The 18489-nt window shown below is 47.3% G+C and overlaps 1 protein-coding gene across 6 annotated transcripts in view; it reads left to right on the forward strand.

Moving 5' to 3' along the window:
* Window positions 1–18489, forward strand: part of LOC148027597 (uncharacterized) — a 212603-nt gene that overhangs the window by 129549 nt on the left and 64565 nt on the right. For all 6 annotated transcript variants that reach the window (XR_015692610.1, XR_015692611.1, XM_087689309.1 and 3 more), the window contains 5 exons: window positions 2488–2585; window positions 3812–3915; window positions 4031–4193; window positions 4825–4947; window positions 5149–5231. Coding sequence is in view for 4 of the 6 variants with exons in the window: in XM_087689309.1 (XP_087545435.1) it covers window positions 2488–2585; window positions 3812–3915; window positions 4031–4193; window positions 4825–4947; window positions 5149–5231 (571 nt within the window). In the remaining 2 variants the exon portion in view is untranslated. The remainder of the gene's footprint in view (window positions 1–2487; window positions 2586–3811; window positions 3916–4030; window positions 4194–4824; window positions 4948–5148; window positions 5232–18489) is intronic.

Genomic DNA, 18489 nt, shown 5'->3' on the forward strand with positions numbered 1-18489 from the left:
GTTATGGTCTGTATTGGGTGAGATTGTCGATAATGGTTTATAGGGGTGCACAATGGCATTCACTTGTTGGTAGCTAATGTATAGAATTGAAAAAGAAAATGTCCTAGGGACAAAAATGGAAGATCCTAATCTTATTGTGCTTGATGCAAATGTGAAATTTAAGTCTAGGAAATTAAAAGAAAAGGAAAGAGAGTCTAAGTGATCAAGAGAGGAGGAAGGGATGGGAGGGTATTGCGATGCATGGAAACTGACAACATGCTTATATGGAATAGAATGCATTATATTAGATGTACTTGTAGACGTACATTTGCCTCTAGAGCCTTCTCTACGGACATTAACATACTCATATTGGTCATGGTCTCCATTGTGATTGAGATCTGAATCTTGCACACTAGTAGTAATAGAGAAGGACTTTGCTTCATATAAATTAAAGGAATTATACGAACCTGACACTAGGTGTGGCTGTGAGTAAGGCAAAGGTTCTCTAGTTGCTTGGAATGTTGTATATCCTCACTGAGTGGAGAGGTGACCATCTTGACTATCGGACTATGATCAATGCACACTTCTTTTGGAGAACCATTTAAGCATAGAGGAGTGTAGTTGGGGTATTGGATATGGATAAATTCTTTGGACCCCTTGTCTCTCATCCAACCTACATCTATAGAAGAAGGAGATGATGTGTTGTCCCCCTTGTTGAGGGCATAATGCCTTTGGAAGGCTTCTTGTGAAGGAGAAACCTAGGAAGACATCATAGCTTCCCAAGAGGAAGGTATTTAAGCCATGGTGGGTTGGATACGTGTTGCCCGTGTATCTCGCACACCCCAAGCCTTAACGATAGTTGTAGGTGATATTCCCAATAATGATGTACTAAGGTTAGAGTGGCATTCACTTGTTGGTAGCTAACATGTGGAACTGAAAAATAAAATGTACTAGAAATGGAAACAAAAGATCTTGATCTTGTTGTGCTTGATGCAGATGTGGAATGCAAGTGTAAGCTATGGTATTGTATCATGTGTACCTGTAGATATGCCTACCTCTATGGATATTAACATGTACTGGTCATGGTCTCCATGGTAGTGATAGAGAAGGGTTTTGTTTCATGTAAAGCAAAGGGATTGTATGAACTTGACATTGGGCATGGTTGTGATGAGGACAAAGGTTGGCTAATTGTTTTGAATGTGGTTACATTCTTCCTAAGTTGAGAGGTGGCCATCCTAACCATTAAACTTCGACTCTTGCACATGTCCTTTGGGAGAATGATTTAAGGATAGAGTGTAGCTCGGGTATTTGATACACACGAATAATCTAAACTTGTTGTCCACTGTCTGCCTTACATCTGCAAAAGAAGAAGCCCCCAAAAACCACCATCACCACCACAATTGAGGCCATAATGCGTCCTCAAGGCCTCCAATGAAGGAGAATCCTAAGAAGACACCATAGCTTCCAAAGAGGAAGGTTTCTCAGCGGTTGTGAATTGGCTACATGTCACTTGTGTATCTTGCACAAATCAGGCCTCCACAATAGTTGTATGATACTCTTTAGAAGAGCACTGGATTTAATACCATGTAAAGATGTGGTAGGGTTTGCATTGAGAAAACAGAGAATGCATGAACATGATCAAAACACAATAATTCAGACTATAACACAAAAACACAAAACAGAGAAAATGATAACTCTGAAGAAACTTTATGAATGCTTAAAGTAAATGAATGGCTGCATAGAATGCTCAAAGGCAGAGCTGTCCAACAGCTGTGGCTCTTGTGGGAGCAGGCTGAGGGAGATGTTGGAGGCGATGTCCACTGGAGATGGATCCGAAGTGCTGTAATGATCAGTTGGAGCTGAGAGGAGTGGGCAGGCAGCAGGAACACAGCTTGTAGGAGTGTATCTGAGCAGACTTTGGCCTCTCGGAGCTGTCACAGCTGGTGATTGATCAGGCCTGAAAATGAAGCTGTCCATGTGGCGGGAAACCAGGGCAGCAGCTAGGAATAGGGTGTTAGGAGCTGGAGGCAGTTGAGGAAGCGGTCCATCGGGAATGAGATGATGTCCAGCAGCCAGGTGAGAGCTGTAAACAGCAAAACATAGTAGGCAGACTGGTTGTGAGTTGTGCAGGATACTGATGTCAGCAGGCTGGTGCAGAAGGCCACATGTGGGAACATCCTGTAGACAAGGCGACAGCTGGAAAGAAGGCGCCAAGTTATAGAAGACAGGTGGCAGCAGTTGGTCATGGAGCTGGCAGCCAATGAGTGATGAAGACTGGATGGGGCAGGCTGAACTGAATGATTGGGATGCTAGGTGACTGAGCACACTATCGATTTATAGACGATGAACCAACCAAACTGTGGGAGTTTTCTTATGGGACACAAACTCTTTTCAGTATGGAGTTTTGAGTTTTGGGTCTGTTTAAATGAGCTAGGTAATGCTTAATGTGAAATGCGCTTCGTTTAGCTTAAGAGTGTGCATGTGCACATGTGTGCGTTTGGACTGCAGGTGACCTATTGAAGTTACTCAATATTTTGGAAGAGGAGACTATATTACCAACAACGTATGGAGAGCTTCGCCCACCCCTTGGGACACATCGTTTGAAGGTACACTGATTGTTTTATGCACCCTCAATAAGTTAAGAAACCGAGACATGAAATAGAGCTGAGAACCTCCAAGTTGAGAAAAGAAGCCCCCCCCTCTCCTTTGTTTACTATGTGTTTCAAAGTCTGGAGTTTTGAAGATATAGATAGAATTCCTCATATTTGAAATATGTTTCATTGATCTGACAACAACAAAGCATGCAGGCCCATTGTTAGTATGATATGTTGGATGAATGATCATGCGTTGACTAATTTGAGGTGTTGTAATTTTAGTAAGTAGTCTCGATTAAAGCTCTTTGAGTTATTTTCTTCCTTGGTAAGAATTGTCTCTCCAGAAAAAATCAGTTCCTTAGTGTGACTTCGGAATTTGAGATCAACAGAGATAACTGATTCCCATGGACTTAATATCAGACCACAGTACAGGTCCTTTATTTTCTTTTCAATTTGCAAGCCCAATAAGTAATGGTGCTCTTATTGCTACCCTTTAATGAGCTTCTTGTTTATGATTTTATATGTTGAGCTGTTGAAGAATTGGTATATTTTTATATTGGATTTCGTGGAAGCTTCATCCTAAAGGGATATAGGAGACAAGTATTACAAGCAATTGGAGAAATTTCTATCTGAAATTTGTCTAGGCTGTGGAGATGTTTACATAAACAAAAGATCTTAAGAAGTTCATAAATGGAAAAGATGTCCCTATCAAACCCTTGATTGGTGGTGTCAAAGCTCCAAGATTTTTATTTCAACCTCAGAGAAGAGGAGGCCTGGAAGACAATCAGGCTATGATTTGAGGGTGAAGTACAGCCTCAGGAAGCTAGTCCACAATGCTATCAAAGATCATGAGGCAAATTGAATTGCTAGAACTGTAAATACAAAGGTATGTGAGTCTCTAGATAAGGTATTTGTTTCCCGTGACAAGCTAACTTGGAGCATGGAGGAACATTGTGCATTTGAGGTATAGTACCCCCTTGTTACTAGTGCATGATCGTGCCAGGATGTCAGAATAAATGCTTATAAATGTGCAGGAAGAAAAATGGTGTATTTGTACATGTTTATTCCAACTTAATACTGGTGATCATTACGATGCAGCATTCAGATCAAGGAGCATCATATTATGTGGATTTGTTTTGGGCCTTTAGTATTATTGATTTTTGATGTTTATATGATAACTCAAGCAAAGAGTATCCGGGCAAAAGTTAATGGATGCCATCCATTTTTATGGTTGACAGATCATTGAGTTTCTTGCCGTTTTGCTACAAACCAACAATGAAGAAGCTAGGAAGGAGTTAGTTCGGCTTGGTGCGATTCAGACTGTCTTGAAGTTGTTTTTTGAGTAGGTGACCTGATCTAGTTTAAAGTTTATCTAGAATCTTCAAAAGAAGGTTACTGCAGCAATCGACATGGTCTGCTGGATCTGTTTTAAATGACTTCTTTAATTTGCTCTGCAGATACCCCTTTAATAATCTGCTTCATCATCACATTGAGAACATTATCAATTCATGCATTGAAAGCAATAGTAAGCTGCTCATAAATCACCTCTTGTTGGAATGTGATTTGGTCAAGCAGATTTTGGAGGTTGATGCCAACCCTTTTGCTCCCCTACAAAGCAAGGTATGTTTTTATTACCTGCTCTCTCTTCTCTATCCTAATTAAATGACGAATTTAACTGTGGTTTCGTTTTAAACTATCAGAGAAAGCGTTAGAAATTCCTGACTATAAAAGCAGAAGAGCTTTCATAAGTGTGGTTTGGTTTTAAACTATCAGAGAAAGCTTTAGAAATTCCTGACTATAAAAGCACAAGAGCTATTTCATGCTTGCACTTGTTGCTGATTCTTCCTGTTGGGCTGTGATCCATGAAGTGTGATGTGCAACCTGGGTCTTTGATGTTGACCTTTGTTTAGATGATGAGGTTTATTAAATTGATAACAGCAAACTTGAACCACTAAAGTGAGTGCAAGGCAAGGGAGGAGCTTCCAATACTTATTAGGTCCCAGCCTAGGTTTCGAGAGATTTTTTTCTTTTCAAAAAGAGAAGGCATTTCACGATATATAAGTGGTTCTCCTCGTACATCAAGGAGGAATCGAAAATGCAAGTGGATTGTAGTAGTTTACTTTCTAAGGACTTGGTCAAGTATGAGATCCTTCTACATGATTCTGAAATAACTGGTTCAACATTGTGTCACTGACATGATGATGGTATGCTTTTAACTGAAGCCAATTCTGAGTACTGTCATTTTTGACAGCCTACATTTCTGGCACCCAGTAAGGCATCTCCAAGGCTAGGTAACATTGGCCACCTAACAAGGATTGCTAATCGACTGGTTCAGGCTGCAAACAACAATCTAGACATTCAAGCTCACTTACAGGTTATTGATTTTGCTAGTGTAATATGATTGGGCTGTAAGGTGTAAGAGGATGTGAATTTGATTTCTTTTTATCTTTGCAAACATATAGGTACTTGATTTTGCTAGTGTGACATGAATGCATTGTAAGGTGTAAGAAGATGTGAACTTGAGTGCTTTATAACATTGGAAATGTATGTCCTGAAGATTTGGCATTCCATTCAGGGAAATCCAGCGTGGTCTGAGTGGCAAGAAAATACACTATTCAATCGTAACTCCACCGAGAATGTGTGCCACTGGACATGTGGGTATGTTAAGTACCAACCTTGTTCCTTTACGAGTGTGATTGCAAAGGGCTGTGTGTGTGTCTGTCTGTGTGTGTTTTCAAGCACCTCCCTTGAAATTTTTACCACTGTTTTGTGACAAAGAGGTATCTTTTAGCATGCTTTAACATAGTTCCATACAATCTTCTCAGGTGACAAAAACCCAAAAGGTTTATCAGAATTTCAAACCTTAGGCTATCAGTATGATTTTGGGGGCTAAACAATGGCCCTATTTTTAGCCACATTTTCTGTGGACATCTATTTTTAGCCGAAAAAGTGAAAATTGCCTAAAAGGAAAACATTAGTAGCTGGGAAACAAAATGAAATGGTTTATTAATGTCTATGAAAGGCCAATATGACCTTATGAGACTAGGAGTTACAATCATCTGTATGGTGATATAGTAGTTTAGAAGCAAATAATAAATATAAATGAAAGGCAACTTAAAGAAAAGTCCTAGGTGATACAATGAGAGAGAGAGAAACCCAAAAGGTTTATCAGAATTTCAAACCTTAGGCTATTAGTATGATTTTGGGGGCTAAGCAATGGCCCTATTTTTAGCCACATTTTCTGTGGACATCTATTTTTAGCCGAAAAAGTGAAAATTGCCTAAAAGGAAAACATTAGTAGCTGGGAAACAAAATGAAATTGTTTATTAATGTCTATGAAAGGCCAATATGACCTTATGAGACTAGGAGTTACAATCATCTGTATGGTGATATAGTAGTTTAGAAGCAAATAATAAATATAAATGAAAGGCAACTTAAAGAAAAGTCCTAGGTGATACAATGAGAGAGAGAGAGAGAGAGAGAGAGAGAGAGAGAGAGAGAGAGAGAGAGAGCTCTTCACATGATGGCCTTGTGTCATCATGTATCTTGTAATCCAGTAATCTTGTATTTTTTTCGTAATTAATACAATTACCTTTTACGAAGAGAGAGAGAGAGAGAGAGAGAGAGAGAGAGAGAGAGAGAGAGAGAGAGAGAGATTGTAGAGGCGCCCAGCTCTTAGCGGCAGTGTCGTGGACAGTGTGCCCACTGATCTGTACACGCAGAGAGAGAGAGAGAGAGAGAGAGAGAGAGAGAGAGAGAGAGAGAGAGAGAGAGAGAGAGAGAAGAGAGGGCAAAGGGAGCGATGGCGGGGAGCGAGCGATCAGCCCGTCTCTGCAACTGTTGATGCTGCGCCTATCGTTTCGGCGCCTGTCGCGACTCGCAGGTGCGTTGCACATCCTGTCGTCGTTCGTCCCTGACCTGCCCACGCTTGTTCGAACCAGGCCGCCCTGCTTCGCGCCGTTTCTGCTCGCCTTCGTCCGCCCTAGTTCCTGCCGTTTTTGCCCGCCTTCGTCTGCCCGTTGTCCGCCCCACTTCACGCCTGGTCGCGCCTGCCTGCGCCCGTTCGCCCAAGCTCACCCTGGTCCGCGCCCTGACTGACCACTGCCTGACGTTGATCAGCCCGTCCACGGGACCCCGCGCGCACGACTGAGCCGAGTTCCCTGCCAGCCGCCGCCTGCAAAACCCTACCTGTCGCCACCCCGCGTTTGCCTCAGGCGCGTCGTCGCCCCTGTTCGCCAGGCGTTCGAGTTCGTCACCACCATCATCCCTGGTGCCGTCGTCAGGCAGTCCAGCTCCTGGAGCCGGCGGGAGCAGTTGCCCTGCCCCTGGAGCTCGCATCTTCTGTTCCGGCCGCCCTGTCAACGCCCAGCTGCCCTCTCGCTGTTGCCCTGTTCAGGATAGCATCCTCCTAACGCCCTGTTCCCGGACGCTGCCGACGGACCCCTAACCGACATCCCAGCCTGTCCCGTCCTGCTGTGGAGACCGCCCGGCCTGTGTTTCGCCTGTCTGCCCCTGCACGGAGACAGGTAAACCTCGGTTTTCATTAGCTCTCCTTGCTGAGTGCACCCCTGGACAGCGCCTCGGTACAGGAAAAAGGGAAAGCGAGAGAGACGGCAAAACAGAGGGTCAGTCCTCATTCGAGAGCAAATCATCATCTACGATGGCTGGTTTGGATCTGGACTTCATAGATCAAACAGTGGCAGCACTGGGCCCGGATTCTGATGCGGAGGAACCCGAGGATATGGTTCCATGCAATGAAGAGATGCCCCCTGGTCCTGACATCCAGCCTGCGGGGAAACGTACCAAGCATGCTTCGGAAGAGATAGGCGTTTCTCAGGATCGGTCCTATGCCCAGGTTGCTTCGGATTCGGTGGACTCTCAGGAAGTGGACTGGGAACACTTGCTGGAATTTGCAAACACTTTGCTGGGCGATTATGTTCAACATAATCAGGAAGCCTTTTCCGACTCTGCACCTGACGATGTGCTGGATGCCACCGTGGACCCAAAAACGGTTCTACGCTCCTTTTCGGTATTCTATGATCGCGCTGTGATACTTTTCTTCACTGGTCGAATCCCGTTGCTTTCCCGTATTCGCCAGTGGTTGCAACATCTGCTGCAAGGGGACTGTGTTGAAGAGATTTTTATTGGCTCCCGGGGTTTTTTTGAGGTCCTGTTAAAATCAGAGACGCACCGTGCTGCTCTCCTGTCGAAACTGCCTTTGTTTTTTGAACGCCGATTGGTTCATGTGGTTCCATGGCGTCCAATGGCAGATTTTCAGCGTCTGCTGCAACGTGAATGCCCGGTTTGGGTCGAGGTGGAAAACTGTCCGGCTGTTTATTGGCCGCTATTGAAGGATGCTATGGCCGCTGTGGGCACTGTTCTGGTCCCTCCCAGTCTCCGGGCTGTGAATCGCAACCGCTTGTGTATGCTATGGGACACTGCAAGAAAAAGGCCTGCCTGGTTACGCCTCAATTGCCCTGGCATGCACCCGTTACACTTTCGATTGAAATGGGGCAATTTTGCAGGGCATTGCTTCTCCTGTGGACAATTGGGGCACTTTATGGCCGAGTGCCCGGAACAGCAACACACTTCCCATAATGGCCATGCTGTGCCGCCCATGGAGGAGATGGTGTGTGATGCTCCATCACTGGATGCTACTCATCAGCCCCAAGCTTTGGCCAAAGGTAAACAACAGGTTGCGGGTCTGGATTCTAGCGCCAATAATTGGGTGGAAGTAGGTGCAAAAAAAGGCAACAGGGTTGTTGCGGCCATGCAGAACAATGTGCCTACTACATCTCAAGATTCCATGCGTACATACATGCGAAGGAAGGAAATGCAGTCGGCTGAGCGCTCGGCTCCTGCTATGGTTTCCTCTGGCCCCCGGTATCAGTCCGCTAGGAAAATGTCTTCGGATCGTTCTAAGGGTCCCTCTGCGAAGCTCGCATTTGATACCAGAGGTAATGTTATTACCCCGTGGGACCGTCGTTATCCCCGGTCCATCCCAAAGCCAGCAGATATGCCGTCTACTTCCAAATCTGGTCCGCAGAACTCTTTTGCAGTGTTGGCAGATTTCTTGGACGAGGGAGTCCTAGACATGCTCGCTGACAAAGTCCAATCGAGGCAAGCAGTGCCTCGCACCTGATTTTGCTTGGAGTATACATGAAAATCGCCACGTGGAATGTGCGTGGAATTTGTTCTCGCCACAAGCAACATGCTATGTGGACTGTGTTGCATGAAAATCAGTGGGATGTCCTGTGCGCTGTTGAGCACAAGAGTCACGATGAAGCCGGAAAAGTGGTAGATTGCCAGGGCTTTAGACTGTTTTATGCTGGGTCACAGGCCATGCATTATTCGGGTGTGCTCATGATTGTCCATGACAAATATCAGCCTGTTCTGATTAAAAATGATGTTCATGGCCGTTTTTTGGTGATTGAAATTATATTCGAAGGCGAAATCTTATGGCTACTTGGCCTCTATGCTCCGAATGATTCCATATCTCGTCGGGCGCTTTGGCAAACTTTGCAGGCCTCCTTGGCGCTTGGTAGACGGGGCTTCTTCATGGGGGATTTCAATATGTGTGTGGATTCCTCCCAGTCCACATCGGAGCATTCGGTGATGGATACGCCGGAAAGTCGTATGTGGCAGGTGTTGGCTCTTGACGTCCTCAAGCAAGATCTCTGGTCCTGGTTACACCCGTCCTCTACAGGGTTTACTTTCCACTCTGCCCAGTATGCCACAACATGGTCGAGATTGGATCGTATATATATCATGCAGAATGATGATTTTCTTCCTGAGCTGCTCGAAATAAAAGTATTGCAGCAATATGCCCTGTCGGACCATTTCCCTCTGCAGCTTGAGCTGCTTGCACAACCCATTGCCCCGTTCAAGCAATTTCTAGAGAGACTCCCTTTGCGTTTCAATTCGTCTTACCTGAAGCATGCCCTCTTTCAGGGCTATATGCAGCAATTGATCGACAGATTTCTCTTCGACTTCTCTTCTCAAGGCACTGCGTCATTTGACCGATTGCTCGCTAATGTGCAGCGGGTTGCGCGGCAGTATGGGATCCACCATGCCTCTCTTTGTCGGCAGCGTCGCAAGGCAGCTGAGGACATGCTGGCTTTGGTTCGTTCTTTGCTGGGGGACACTCCGGATGATGCCTTTCTGCTCGCACTGGCCATGCGACTGGCGGATCTTATTAAAGAATTCCAATTGAAATCATATCAGCAGGCCAAACTGCAACATCTGACAGAGACGTTGCAAGATAATGCATGTCAAACCCATAAGTTCTTTCGAGCTCTTCACGCCTCTCCTGCTAGAGAAAATATGACCAGACTTGAGGATGCAGAAGGTCACCTTATCATGGATCCGCAGACTATTGTGCAGATGTGCAGGAATTATTTCCGTGACCTTCTCGGCACCACTTCTCCACCCTCAGATCAAATCACTCAGGCCCGTTCCGATTTTTATGACCTGGTCCGCAATCAGATACCGCAGCACATGCAAGCTATTATGGAGTCGGATATTGGCGAGGCAGAGATTATGGACGTCTTGTTACATTTGCCCAAGGATAAAAGCCCGGGTTGGGATGGTCTCACCAATGAGTTTTTCGAAGCTTTTGCTACCCAACTGGCGAAACCATTGCAGGCCTTGTTTCAGCAGGTGTGGCAAACCGGGATCATGCCTTCCTCATGGAAAGAAGGCCTTATTAAACTGCTTCCAAAAGTTCCTTCGCCATCTACGTTGACACAGTGGCGCCCCATTTCTTTGATGGGTTCAATGTACAAAATCTTTTCCAAAATAATGGCGAATCGGCTTCATAAGCATCTCCCGGCCATTGTGCATCCTCTACAGTATGGTTTCATTAAGGGCCGAAATATTCTGCACAATGTATTGAATGCTCAACTAGCTATTGATTATGCAAGGCATTCTAACCAGGAGGTAGTACTGATTCAATTGGACCTGGAAAAGGCTTTCGACTATCTGGATTGGTCTTTCGTCGCTGAACTTATGTCGGCTATGGGCTTTGGTCCCCGGATGTCTCGTCTAATCTACACCGTTAGCGCTGCGGCATCTTCGCGAGTCATGCTGAACGGAGGTGTTACTGAGCCATTTGTACTTGCCCGCTCCGTCAGACAAGGATGCCCTTTGAGCCCGCTATTCTTTGCCCTCGCGACGCATCCAGTTCTTTCCATGTTATCCCATATGGTAGCCTCTTCTCAGTTGGCCGGTCTGTCGCTTCCTTCAGGCCAGCACTTCATTAGCCAATCCCTGGCGGATGATACTTTTATGATTTTGCGGGCGGACAAGGACAACCTCAAGCGCGCATTGGATGTTTGGGGCATCTTTGGGCAAGCCTCCGGCCTTCGCATCAATGCGCTCAAATCAGCCATTCTCAGCTGCACGGAGTCGGATTTGCAGTCCTTAGACTGGCAGGGTCTGGTTGTTCCTCGTGGCTCCATTGTCAGGCACCTTGGGTATCCTTTGGGTGTCGACGTTCCACCAAAGCAGCTTCTGCAGTGGATTTCTCAGAAAATGGTGGCCAAGTTTATGTATTGGAAATCTCAAGCCTGGCCCTTCCATATTCGTCTCAAAGTGGCCCAGACAATTATGCTGCCAATGCTGACATATTTCTTGCCATTATTGCCCTGGACTACTACCACTCTCAATGCTCTTACTCAGTCTATTCGCTTCATGCTATGGAAGAAGGACTCATTGCATGCAGGTATCTCCTGGATTTCGTGGTCGCATGCCTGCACCCCTAAACGCATGGGTGGCGGAGCTATTTTAGATGCCCAAATTCACATGCAGGCACTCCGTTGGTCTCTCTTCCGCGCCATGTGTTCAGATCATCATCCATGGGTCGATATAGCCCGTTATCTCCTTGAGAGCCATGGGCTTCTACATGGCAATACCCAAATCCGGACTTCTTGGTGGCATGTTCTTAATGCTGATTCGAGGTTCTCCAGTTCCTCTTCGTCGCTGCTCAATCATTTGGTATTTTCCTGGAAACGGGTCCTTCTAAAGGCTCAGTGGCATCCAGCGGAGGATCGCTTGACTACGAATTCTTTTCAATTGGAATTATTGGCAGTCTCGCGTTTACTTGCATGGGAAGGCAAAAATGAGCTTAGACCACAATTCAACCGGATGGCTCGTTTGGGCTTGTCTTCGGTCGCGGATGCCACCCTTGCTAGTCGCAATGTGCTTATCTCATTTCGTACAGCCAGGAGGCTTTACAGGATTCCGCGGGGATATAGGCCTTTATGGGAACAGCTTTTGCGGATGCTCCAGAGCAGACAACCCTTTCCTGCCCTTGCTTCAGATCATCCCTGGCAGGATTGGGACCTACAAGGCCGGCTGCCTTTAAGCAAAGCTTCTGCTAATCAAGTTTATCATATTCTGATCAAAGATCAACAATGGTTACTTACCAAAGCCAATGCTTTATGGGGCCTACGAAAATCCCGGTCCTGGTGGAGGGCAACTGTGATGGAAGGCTGGTTGAACAAGACCCCCTTCAAATGTAAAGTATTTCTTTGGAGAGTGATGATTGGTGGTCTTCCGCTTGCGTCGGCTCTTTCCAAGCGACGAATTTCCAATGGCAACTGTTTCTTTTGCACCACTGCGGTGGAATCAGCCCGCCACAGATTTATTTCTTGCCCTGTCGCAAAAAAAATCTGGTTCTTTTTGTCGGCTGTTTGGCAAGGAGCGGTTGGAGTCACGCTGCGCCCCTTTGATTGGGTTTTCGGGCAGCCCAAATACCCCACTCCTGCACAGCCACATATGAAGCTCATGTATCATTTTCTTCGATATTGGGGCTGTTGGCATAACTGGACAATTAGGAATGCTTTTCTTTTTGACTCCGCCTATAATGTTCAGCGACATATTGCGAGGCTTAAGGGCCTTTTGTATTGGCAGTTAGATCTTCTCCGGCATTCTGATTTGCTCTCTAGGGAGGACTTCCGTCCCTGGCTTATGGCTATTTCATCTGCCCCCTTGCCATAACTTTGTAACATGTAGCACTTAGCCCCTCTTTACATGATGGCCTGGATTGGCGTCATGTATCTTGTAATCAAGTTATCTTGTACCTTTTTTCGTAATTAATACAATTACCTTTTACGAAAAAAAAAAAAAAGAGAGAGAGAGAGAGAGAGAGAGAGAGAGAGCGATGGCGGACCCAATGCCCCCGTGACCTAGCAACGGGTTTCTGGCTCCTGCCCTATCGTTGAGCCCTGCCGTCGAACCTTGCCGTCGCGGTTCCACTGCCGCGTGGACGCCTGGACCTACGCCCCCTTCTCCGTTGACGCTTGCATCTACGCCCGTCGCCTGTTTGCTGCATCCCGCCCGCCTCTTCGTCGGTTCGTTGCGCGCTGTCGACGGCTGGCTCTGGGCCCGACTGAGTTCGCCAGGCTGTCGCGTCGCCCCTGGTCACCTGCTGCACATCAGGTCGCCTCGACAGGCTATGCCACCCATTCAGATACCTAGTACGCCCTAGCTGTTGCCCCGTCTGCCCACCCTACTCGGTCTGTTGCTGGTGGGTGCCGGTGGGTAAACCTGCATCCTTCGGTTGCGCCCTGCCCTCTGCGTCACCTACACTATCTCTGGACAGGCCACGTCTGAGGCAGACAGACGTGCACCTCTGCCTTGAGAGAGAGAGAGAGAGAGAGAGAGAGAGAGAGAGAGAGAGAGAGAGAGAGAGAGAGAGAGAGAGAGAGAGAGAGAGAGAGAGAGAGAGAGAGAGAGAGAGAGAGAGAAAGAGAGAGCTCGCCCTCTGTGTGAAGACATCAGTATGGCTGGCTTGGATTTGGATTTTCTTGACCGTACGGTGGCAGCCCTTGGCCCTGATTCCGATGCAGAGGAGCCGGAAGATATGGTGCCATGCACGGAGGAGTTGCCGCCGAGTTCTGAACAGCCGCCTGCCGGCAAACGCTCCAAGCATACGCCTTATGAGCCAATGAGTCCTCCGGAACGCTCCTATGCGCAAGTGGCCTCTGATCCTGTGGATTCGCAGGAAATTGACTGGGAGCATTTACTGGACTTCGCCAATACTCTGCTTGGCGATTATGTCCAGCATAATACCGAATCTTTTTCTGTTGCGGGAACGGATGATGTGCTGGAAGCCACGGTGGACCCCAAATCAGTCTCGCGATCCTTCTCGGTGTTCTATGACCGTGCAGTTATACTTTTCTTCGTTGGCAGGATCCCGGTGCTTTCGCATATTCGCCAGTGGCTGCACCATCTATTGCAAGGGGAGTCTGTTGAGGAGATCTTCCTTGGACCTCGCGGGTTTCATGAGGTCCTGCTGAAATCGAAAACGCATCGCGCTGAGCTCCTGTCCAAGTTGCCGCTATTCTTTGATCGCCGCTTGGTTCATGTTGTGCCATGGCGCCCCATGGCCGACTTCCAGCGTCTACTTGAACGCGAATGCCCGGTGTGGGTGGAGGTGGAAAACTGTCCGACGGTCTACTCGCCCATGTTGAAGGATGCAATGGCAGTTGTGGGAACAGTGCTGGTTCCCCCAAGCCTCAGGGCGATGAACCGCAACCGTTTATGCATGCTATGGGACACGGCCAGGAAAAGGCCCGCGTGGCTTCGCCTCAATTGTTCGGGCATGCATCCTTTGTATTTTCGCTTAAAATGGGGCAACTTTGCGGGCCACTGCTTTTCATGTGGTAAATTGGGGCATTTCATGGCCGAATGCCCTGAAAAGCAATCGTCTTCGGAGGATGCGCAGGTTGTGTTGCCCAAGGACGACATGGTGCTTGATGCCATGCCCCAGGAAGCCCTTCAGTCTCCTCATGTCATGGATAAAGGCAAACAACAGGTCCTGAGTGTGGATTCCCGTCGCACTGACTAGATTGAGGCACGTCCTAAAAAAGGTAACAAGTTGAATGCAGGCCTGGCGGATCCTGGGCCTCCCGCTTCACAGGATTCCGTGCGCACGTATACGCGCCGGAAAGAAATGGCCACTTCACAGCAGGCGGCGCGTCCTACGGCCCCGTCGGGCCCCCGCAATCAGTCTCCAAGGAGAGCCTATACCGACGGCCCCAGAGGCCCACCTGCCAAGCTGGCGTTCGATGCCAAAGGAAATGTTATTACACCCTGGGATCGGCGTTATCCCCGCCCCTCTCCCAAGGCAGTGGATTTCTCTTCTACCTCCAAAGCAGGTCGCCAGAATTCTTTTGCAGTATTGGCTGATTTTCTGGATGAGGGTGTCTTGGATGCTCTCGCGGAAAAGGTGAAATCGAGGCAGCAGGTGCCTCGTTGCTGACTTCCTTCTTTGAGGATACATGAAGATAGCCACGTGGAATGTGCGAGGCATTTGCTCTCGCCATAAGCAACATGCCATGTGGACCGTCTTGCACGAGAACCAGTGGGATGTATTGTGTGCAGTTGAGCACAAAAGTCACGGTGAAGTAGGAAAAGTGATGGATTGTCATGGATTCCGTCTGTTTTATGCGGGGACCCATGCTACGCACTATTGGGGCGTGCTGATGATTGTCCATGAGAAATATCAGCCTGTCCTTGTTAAAAATGATGTGCAGGGCTGCTTTCTGGTGATCGAAGTCTTATTCGAAGGAGAGATTTTATGGCTGTTGGGCCTCTATGCTCCGAATGATCCCGCATTCCGACGGGATCTTTGGTCCACTTTGCAGGGCTCCATGTCACTTGGCCGAAGGGGGTTCTTGATGGGAGATTTCAATATGTGTGTTGACTCTTCTCAGTCCACTTCAGGGCATTCGGTAATGGATACGCCGGAAAGCCGGGTGTGGAGTTCCTTTGCTTTACACGTGCTCAAGCAAGATCTTTGGTCCTGGCTTCACCCTTCTTCTTCAGGGTTTACTTTTCATTCCGCACAATATGCAACTACCTGGTCGCGACTGGATAGAATGTATATCATGCAGGGCGATGATTTTCTTCCTGAGATGCTGGAAATGAAGGTCTTGCGGCAATATGCGTTGTTGGACCATTTCCCCCTCCAGCTTGAGATGCAGGCACACTCTATTGCACCTTTTGTGCAATTCCTGGATAGGCTCCCTTTACGTTTCAACTCCTCTTATTTGAAGCATTCAATTTTCCAGGGCTATATGCAGCAGCTGATTGAGAGGTTCTTATTGGACTTCGCCTCTGAGGGCTGGCCTTCATTTGCACGGCTGCTCTCTAATGTGCAGCGGGTTGCTCGCCAGTATGGGATCTATCATGCCTCGCTTTGCCGCCGACGTCGACATGCAGCAGAAGACTTACTGGCTTTGGTCCGTTCCTTGCTCCTGGATTCTCCTGATGATGATTTTCTGCTGTCTCTGGAGAGGCGGTTGGCCCATCTTATTCAAGTATTTCAGTTGAAATCTTATCAACAGGCCAAGCTGCACAACTTGACGGACACAATGCAAGATAGCTCCTGCCAGTCTCATAAGTTCTTTCGCACCTTGCATGCGTCTCCGGCTCGCGAAAATATGACCAGACTCCAGGATTCGGAAGGTCGCATGGTCACGGATCCGTAGACCATTGTCACTATGTGCAGAAACTATTTTATGGAACTTCTTGGTTCCTCTTCCTCGCCTTCTAGCCAGGTTATGCATGCCCGCTCGGCCTTCTATCATCTGGTCCGCCAGCAGGTTCCGGTCGATATGCAAGCCGCTTTGGAGACGGATATTTGCGAGGAAGAGGTTATGGACGTTTTGTTGCACCTGCCGAATGATAAAAGTCCTGGCTGGGATGGCCTCACTAATGAATTCTTTCAAACCTCGGCCACGCAGTTGGTGAAGCCATTGGTGGCCATGTTTCAGCAGGTGTGGGAAACGGGGGTCATGCCCTCCTCATGGAAAGAAGGCCTTATCAAACTAATTCCAAAGGTCCCTTCGCCGTCAAAGTTGCAACACTGGAGACCAATCTCTTTGATGGGCTCCATGTATAAAATCTACTCCAAAGTGCTGGCGAATCGGCTCCACAAGCACCTTCCAGCTATTGTGCATCCTCTCCAATATGGTTTCATTAAGGGCCGCAACATTCTGCATAATATCTTAAATGTGCAAATGGCTATTGACTATGCGCGGCACTCCGGTCAGGAAGTGGTATTGATCCAATTGGACTTGGAAAAGGCGTTTGATTATGTGGACTGGTCTTTCATTGCAGACCTCATGTCGACTATGGGCTTTGGTACCCGAATGTCCCGATTGATCTACACCATTAGTGCTGAGGCTTCCTCCAGAGTTATGCTTAATGGTGGAGTTACAGAGCCATTTGTCCTTGCACGCTCGGTCAGACAGGGTTGTCCTTTGAGCCCTCTCTTCTTTGCCCTGGCGACTCACCCGGTCCTTTCAATGTTATCCTCCATGGCAGCCTCTGCTCAGCTGGCCGGGCTGTCTCTTCCGTTGGGTCAGCACTTCGTTAGCCAATCTTTGGCTGATGACACCTTTATGATTTTGCAGGCGGACAGGGACAACATTCGAAGGGCATTAGATGTTTGGACACTCTTTGGTCAGGCCTCTGGGCTTCGCATCAATGCCCTTAAGTCAGCCATTCTCAGTTGTACGGAGCCTGATTTGCAGTCCTTAGGCTGGCAAGGCCAGGTGGTTTCCCGTGGCTCCATTGTCAGGCATCTTGGATACCCATTGGGGGTGGATGTACGGCCAAAAGCCCTGCTGGAGTGGATTTCACAAAAATTGGCGGCGAAGTTTATGTATTGGAAGTCGCAAGCGTGGCCATTCCATGTCCGCCTCAAAGTGGCCCAGACAATCATGCTTCCCATGCTAACGTATTTCCTGCCTTTGTTGCCATGGACGCCTACTACTTTGAAGGCCCTCACTCATCCCATCCGTTTCATGCTATGGAAGAAGGATTCACTGCAGGCCGGCATTTCCTGGATTTCATGGTCACACGCATGTACCCCTAAGCGCATGGGTGGAGGAGCTGTTTTGGATGCACACACTCATATGTTAGCTCTCCGTTGGTCCCTTTTTCGTGCCATGTGTGTGGATCATCACCCATGGACCATCATAGCCCGTTATTTTCTTGAGGACAGCGGGCTCCGCCATGGCAACACACGGCTTCGGGCCTCCTGGTGTGTCACAACTCTATAGAAACAGAATTTGTATCCTTTTTCATTAATTTGTCTATATAATGATTTATTAAATTTATTTCCTTTGCACTAATTAGATATAAAGAAAAGTGCATTGGAGCTGGCTACTGATGAGTGGTCACAGGTTATGGTGGACCCACGCGGTGGGTTAGAGAAAAGATAGTTCACACTTCCACCTATATGACCCGATTGGGCGCCTGTGACTAGAACTCACACATATCAGGGTTAGACTCGCACACAGAAAGGATTGATGCCTTGAAGTGTGGGCTAGATCCACCACAACAAACAGTTACAATCAACAAGATGGCATGATCATGAAATGCTTGTATAATGTGCATGTGTGGGCTGAAAGCTTGAAATGCACATTTCTTTGCATAGGAAAGTCACATGAAGATTCGGATACCATTTTTGCGATGTACACGGAAAAAGCTTTCATATGACACCCATATTGGGGGGGTCCCTAAATTTTAGGAGGTCCCTAAAATTTAGGAGCCTCGAATTAGCCTAAAAATGCTAGTCCTAAAAAATAGGGATGTCATTCTAAAAATAGTAAGTTCTGTACTCTGACTGTGCTTACTAAATTTGGTTGTTTCTATTCTTGACAGTATTCAACCCAAAAAGGAAGGCCAATGAGAAGAGACAAGTGTCAAGACACTTGTCACACAAGTTTCCAAGTGTCCCACCACTTGTCACATCTCATGACATGTGGCTGGACACTTGTCTTGTGCTACTCCACTTTCCCCTTTTATACTAGCTCTCCCCTCTCCTATAAATAAGAGCTCGTTTTTCTTCATTCATCATCATTTTTCTTTGCTGTAAACTCATGTACAGCATCCACAGATA

This window comes from Lygodium microphyllum, chromosome 12, assembly GCF_053477565.2.
Source record: "Lygodium microphyllum isolate KBCC chromosome 12, Lygodium_microphyllum_v1.1.10, whole genome shotgun sequence".
Lineage (NCBI taxonomy): Eukaryota > Viridiplantae > Streptophyta > Polypodiopsida > Schizaeales > Lygodiaceae > Lygodium > Lygodium microphyllum.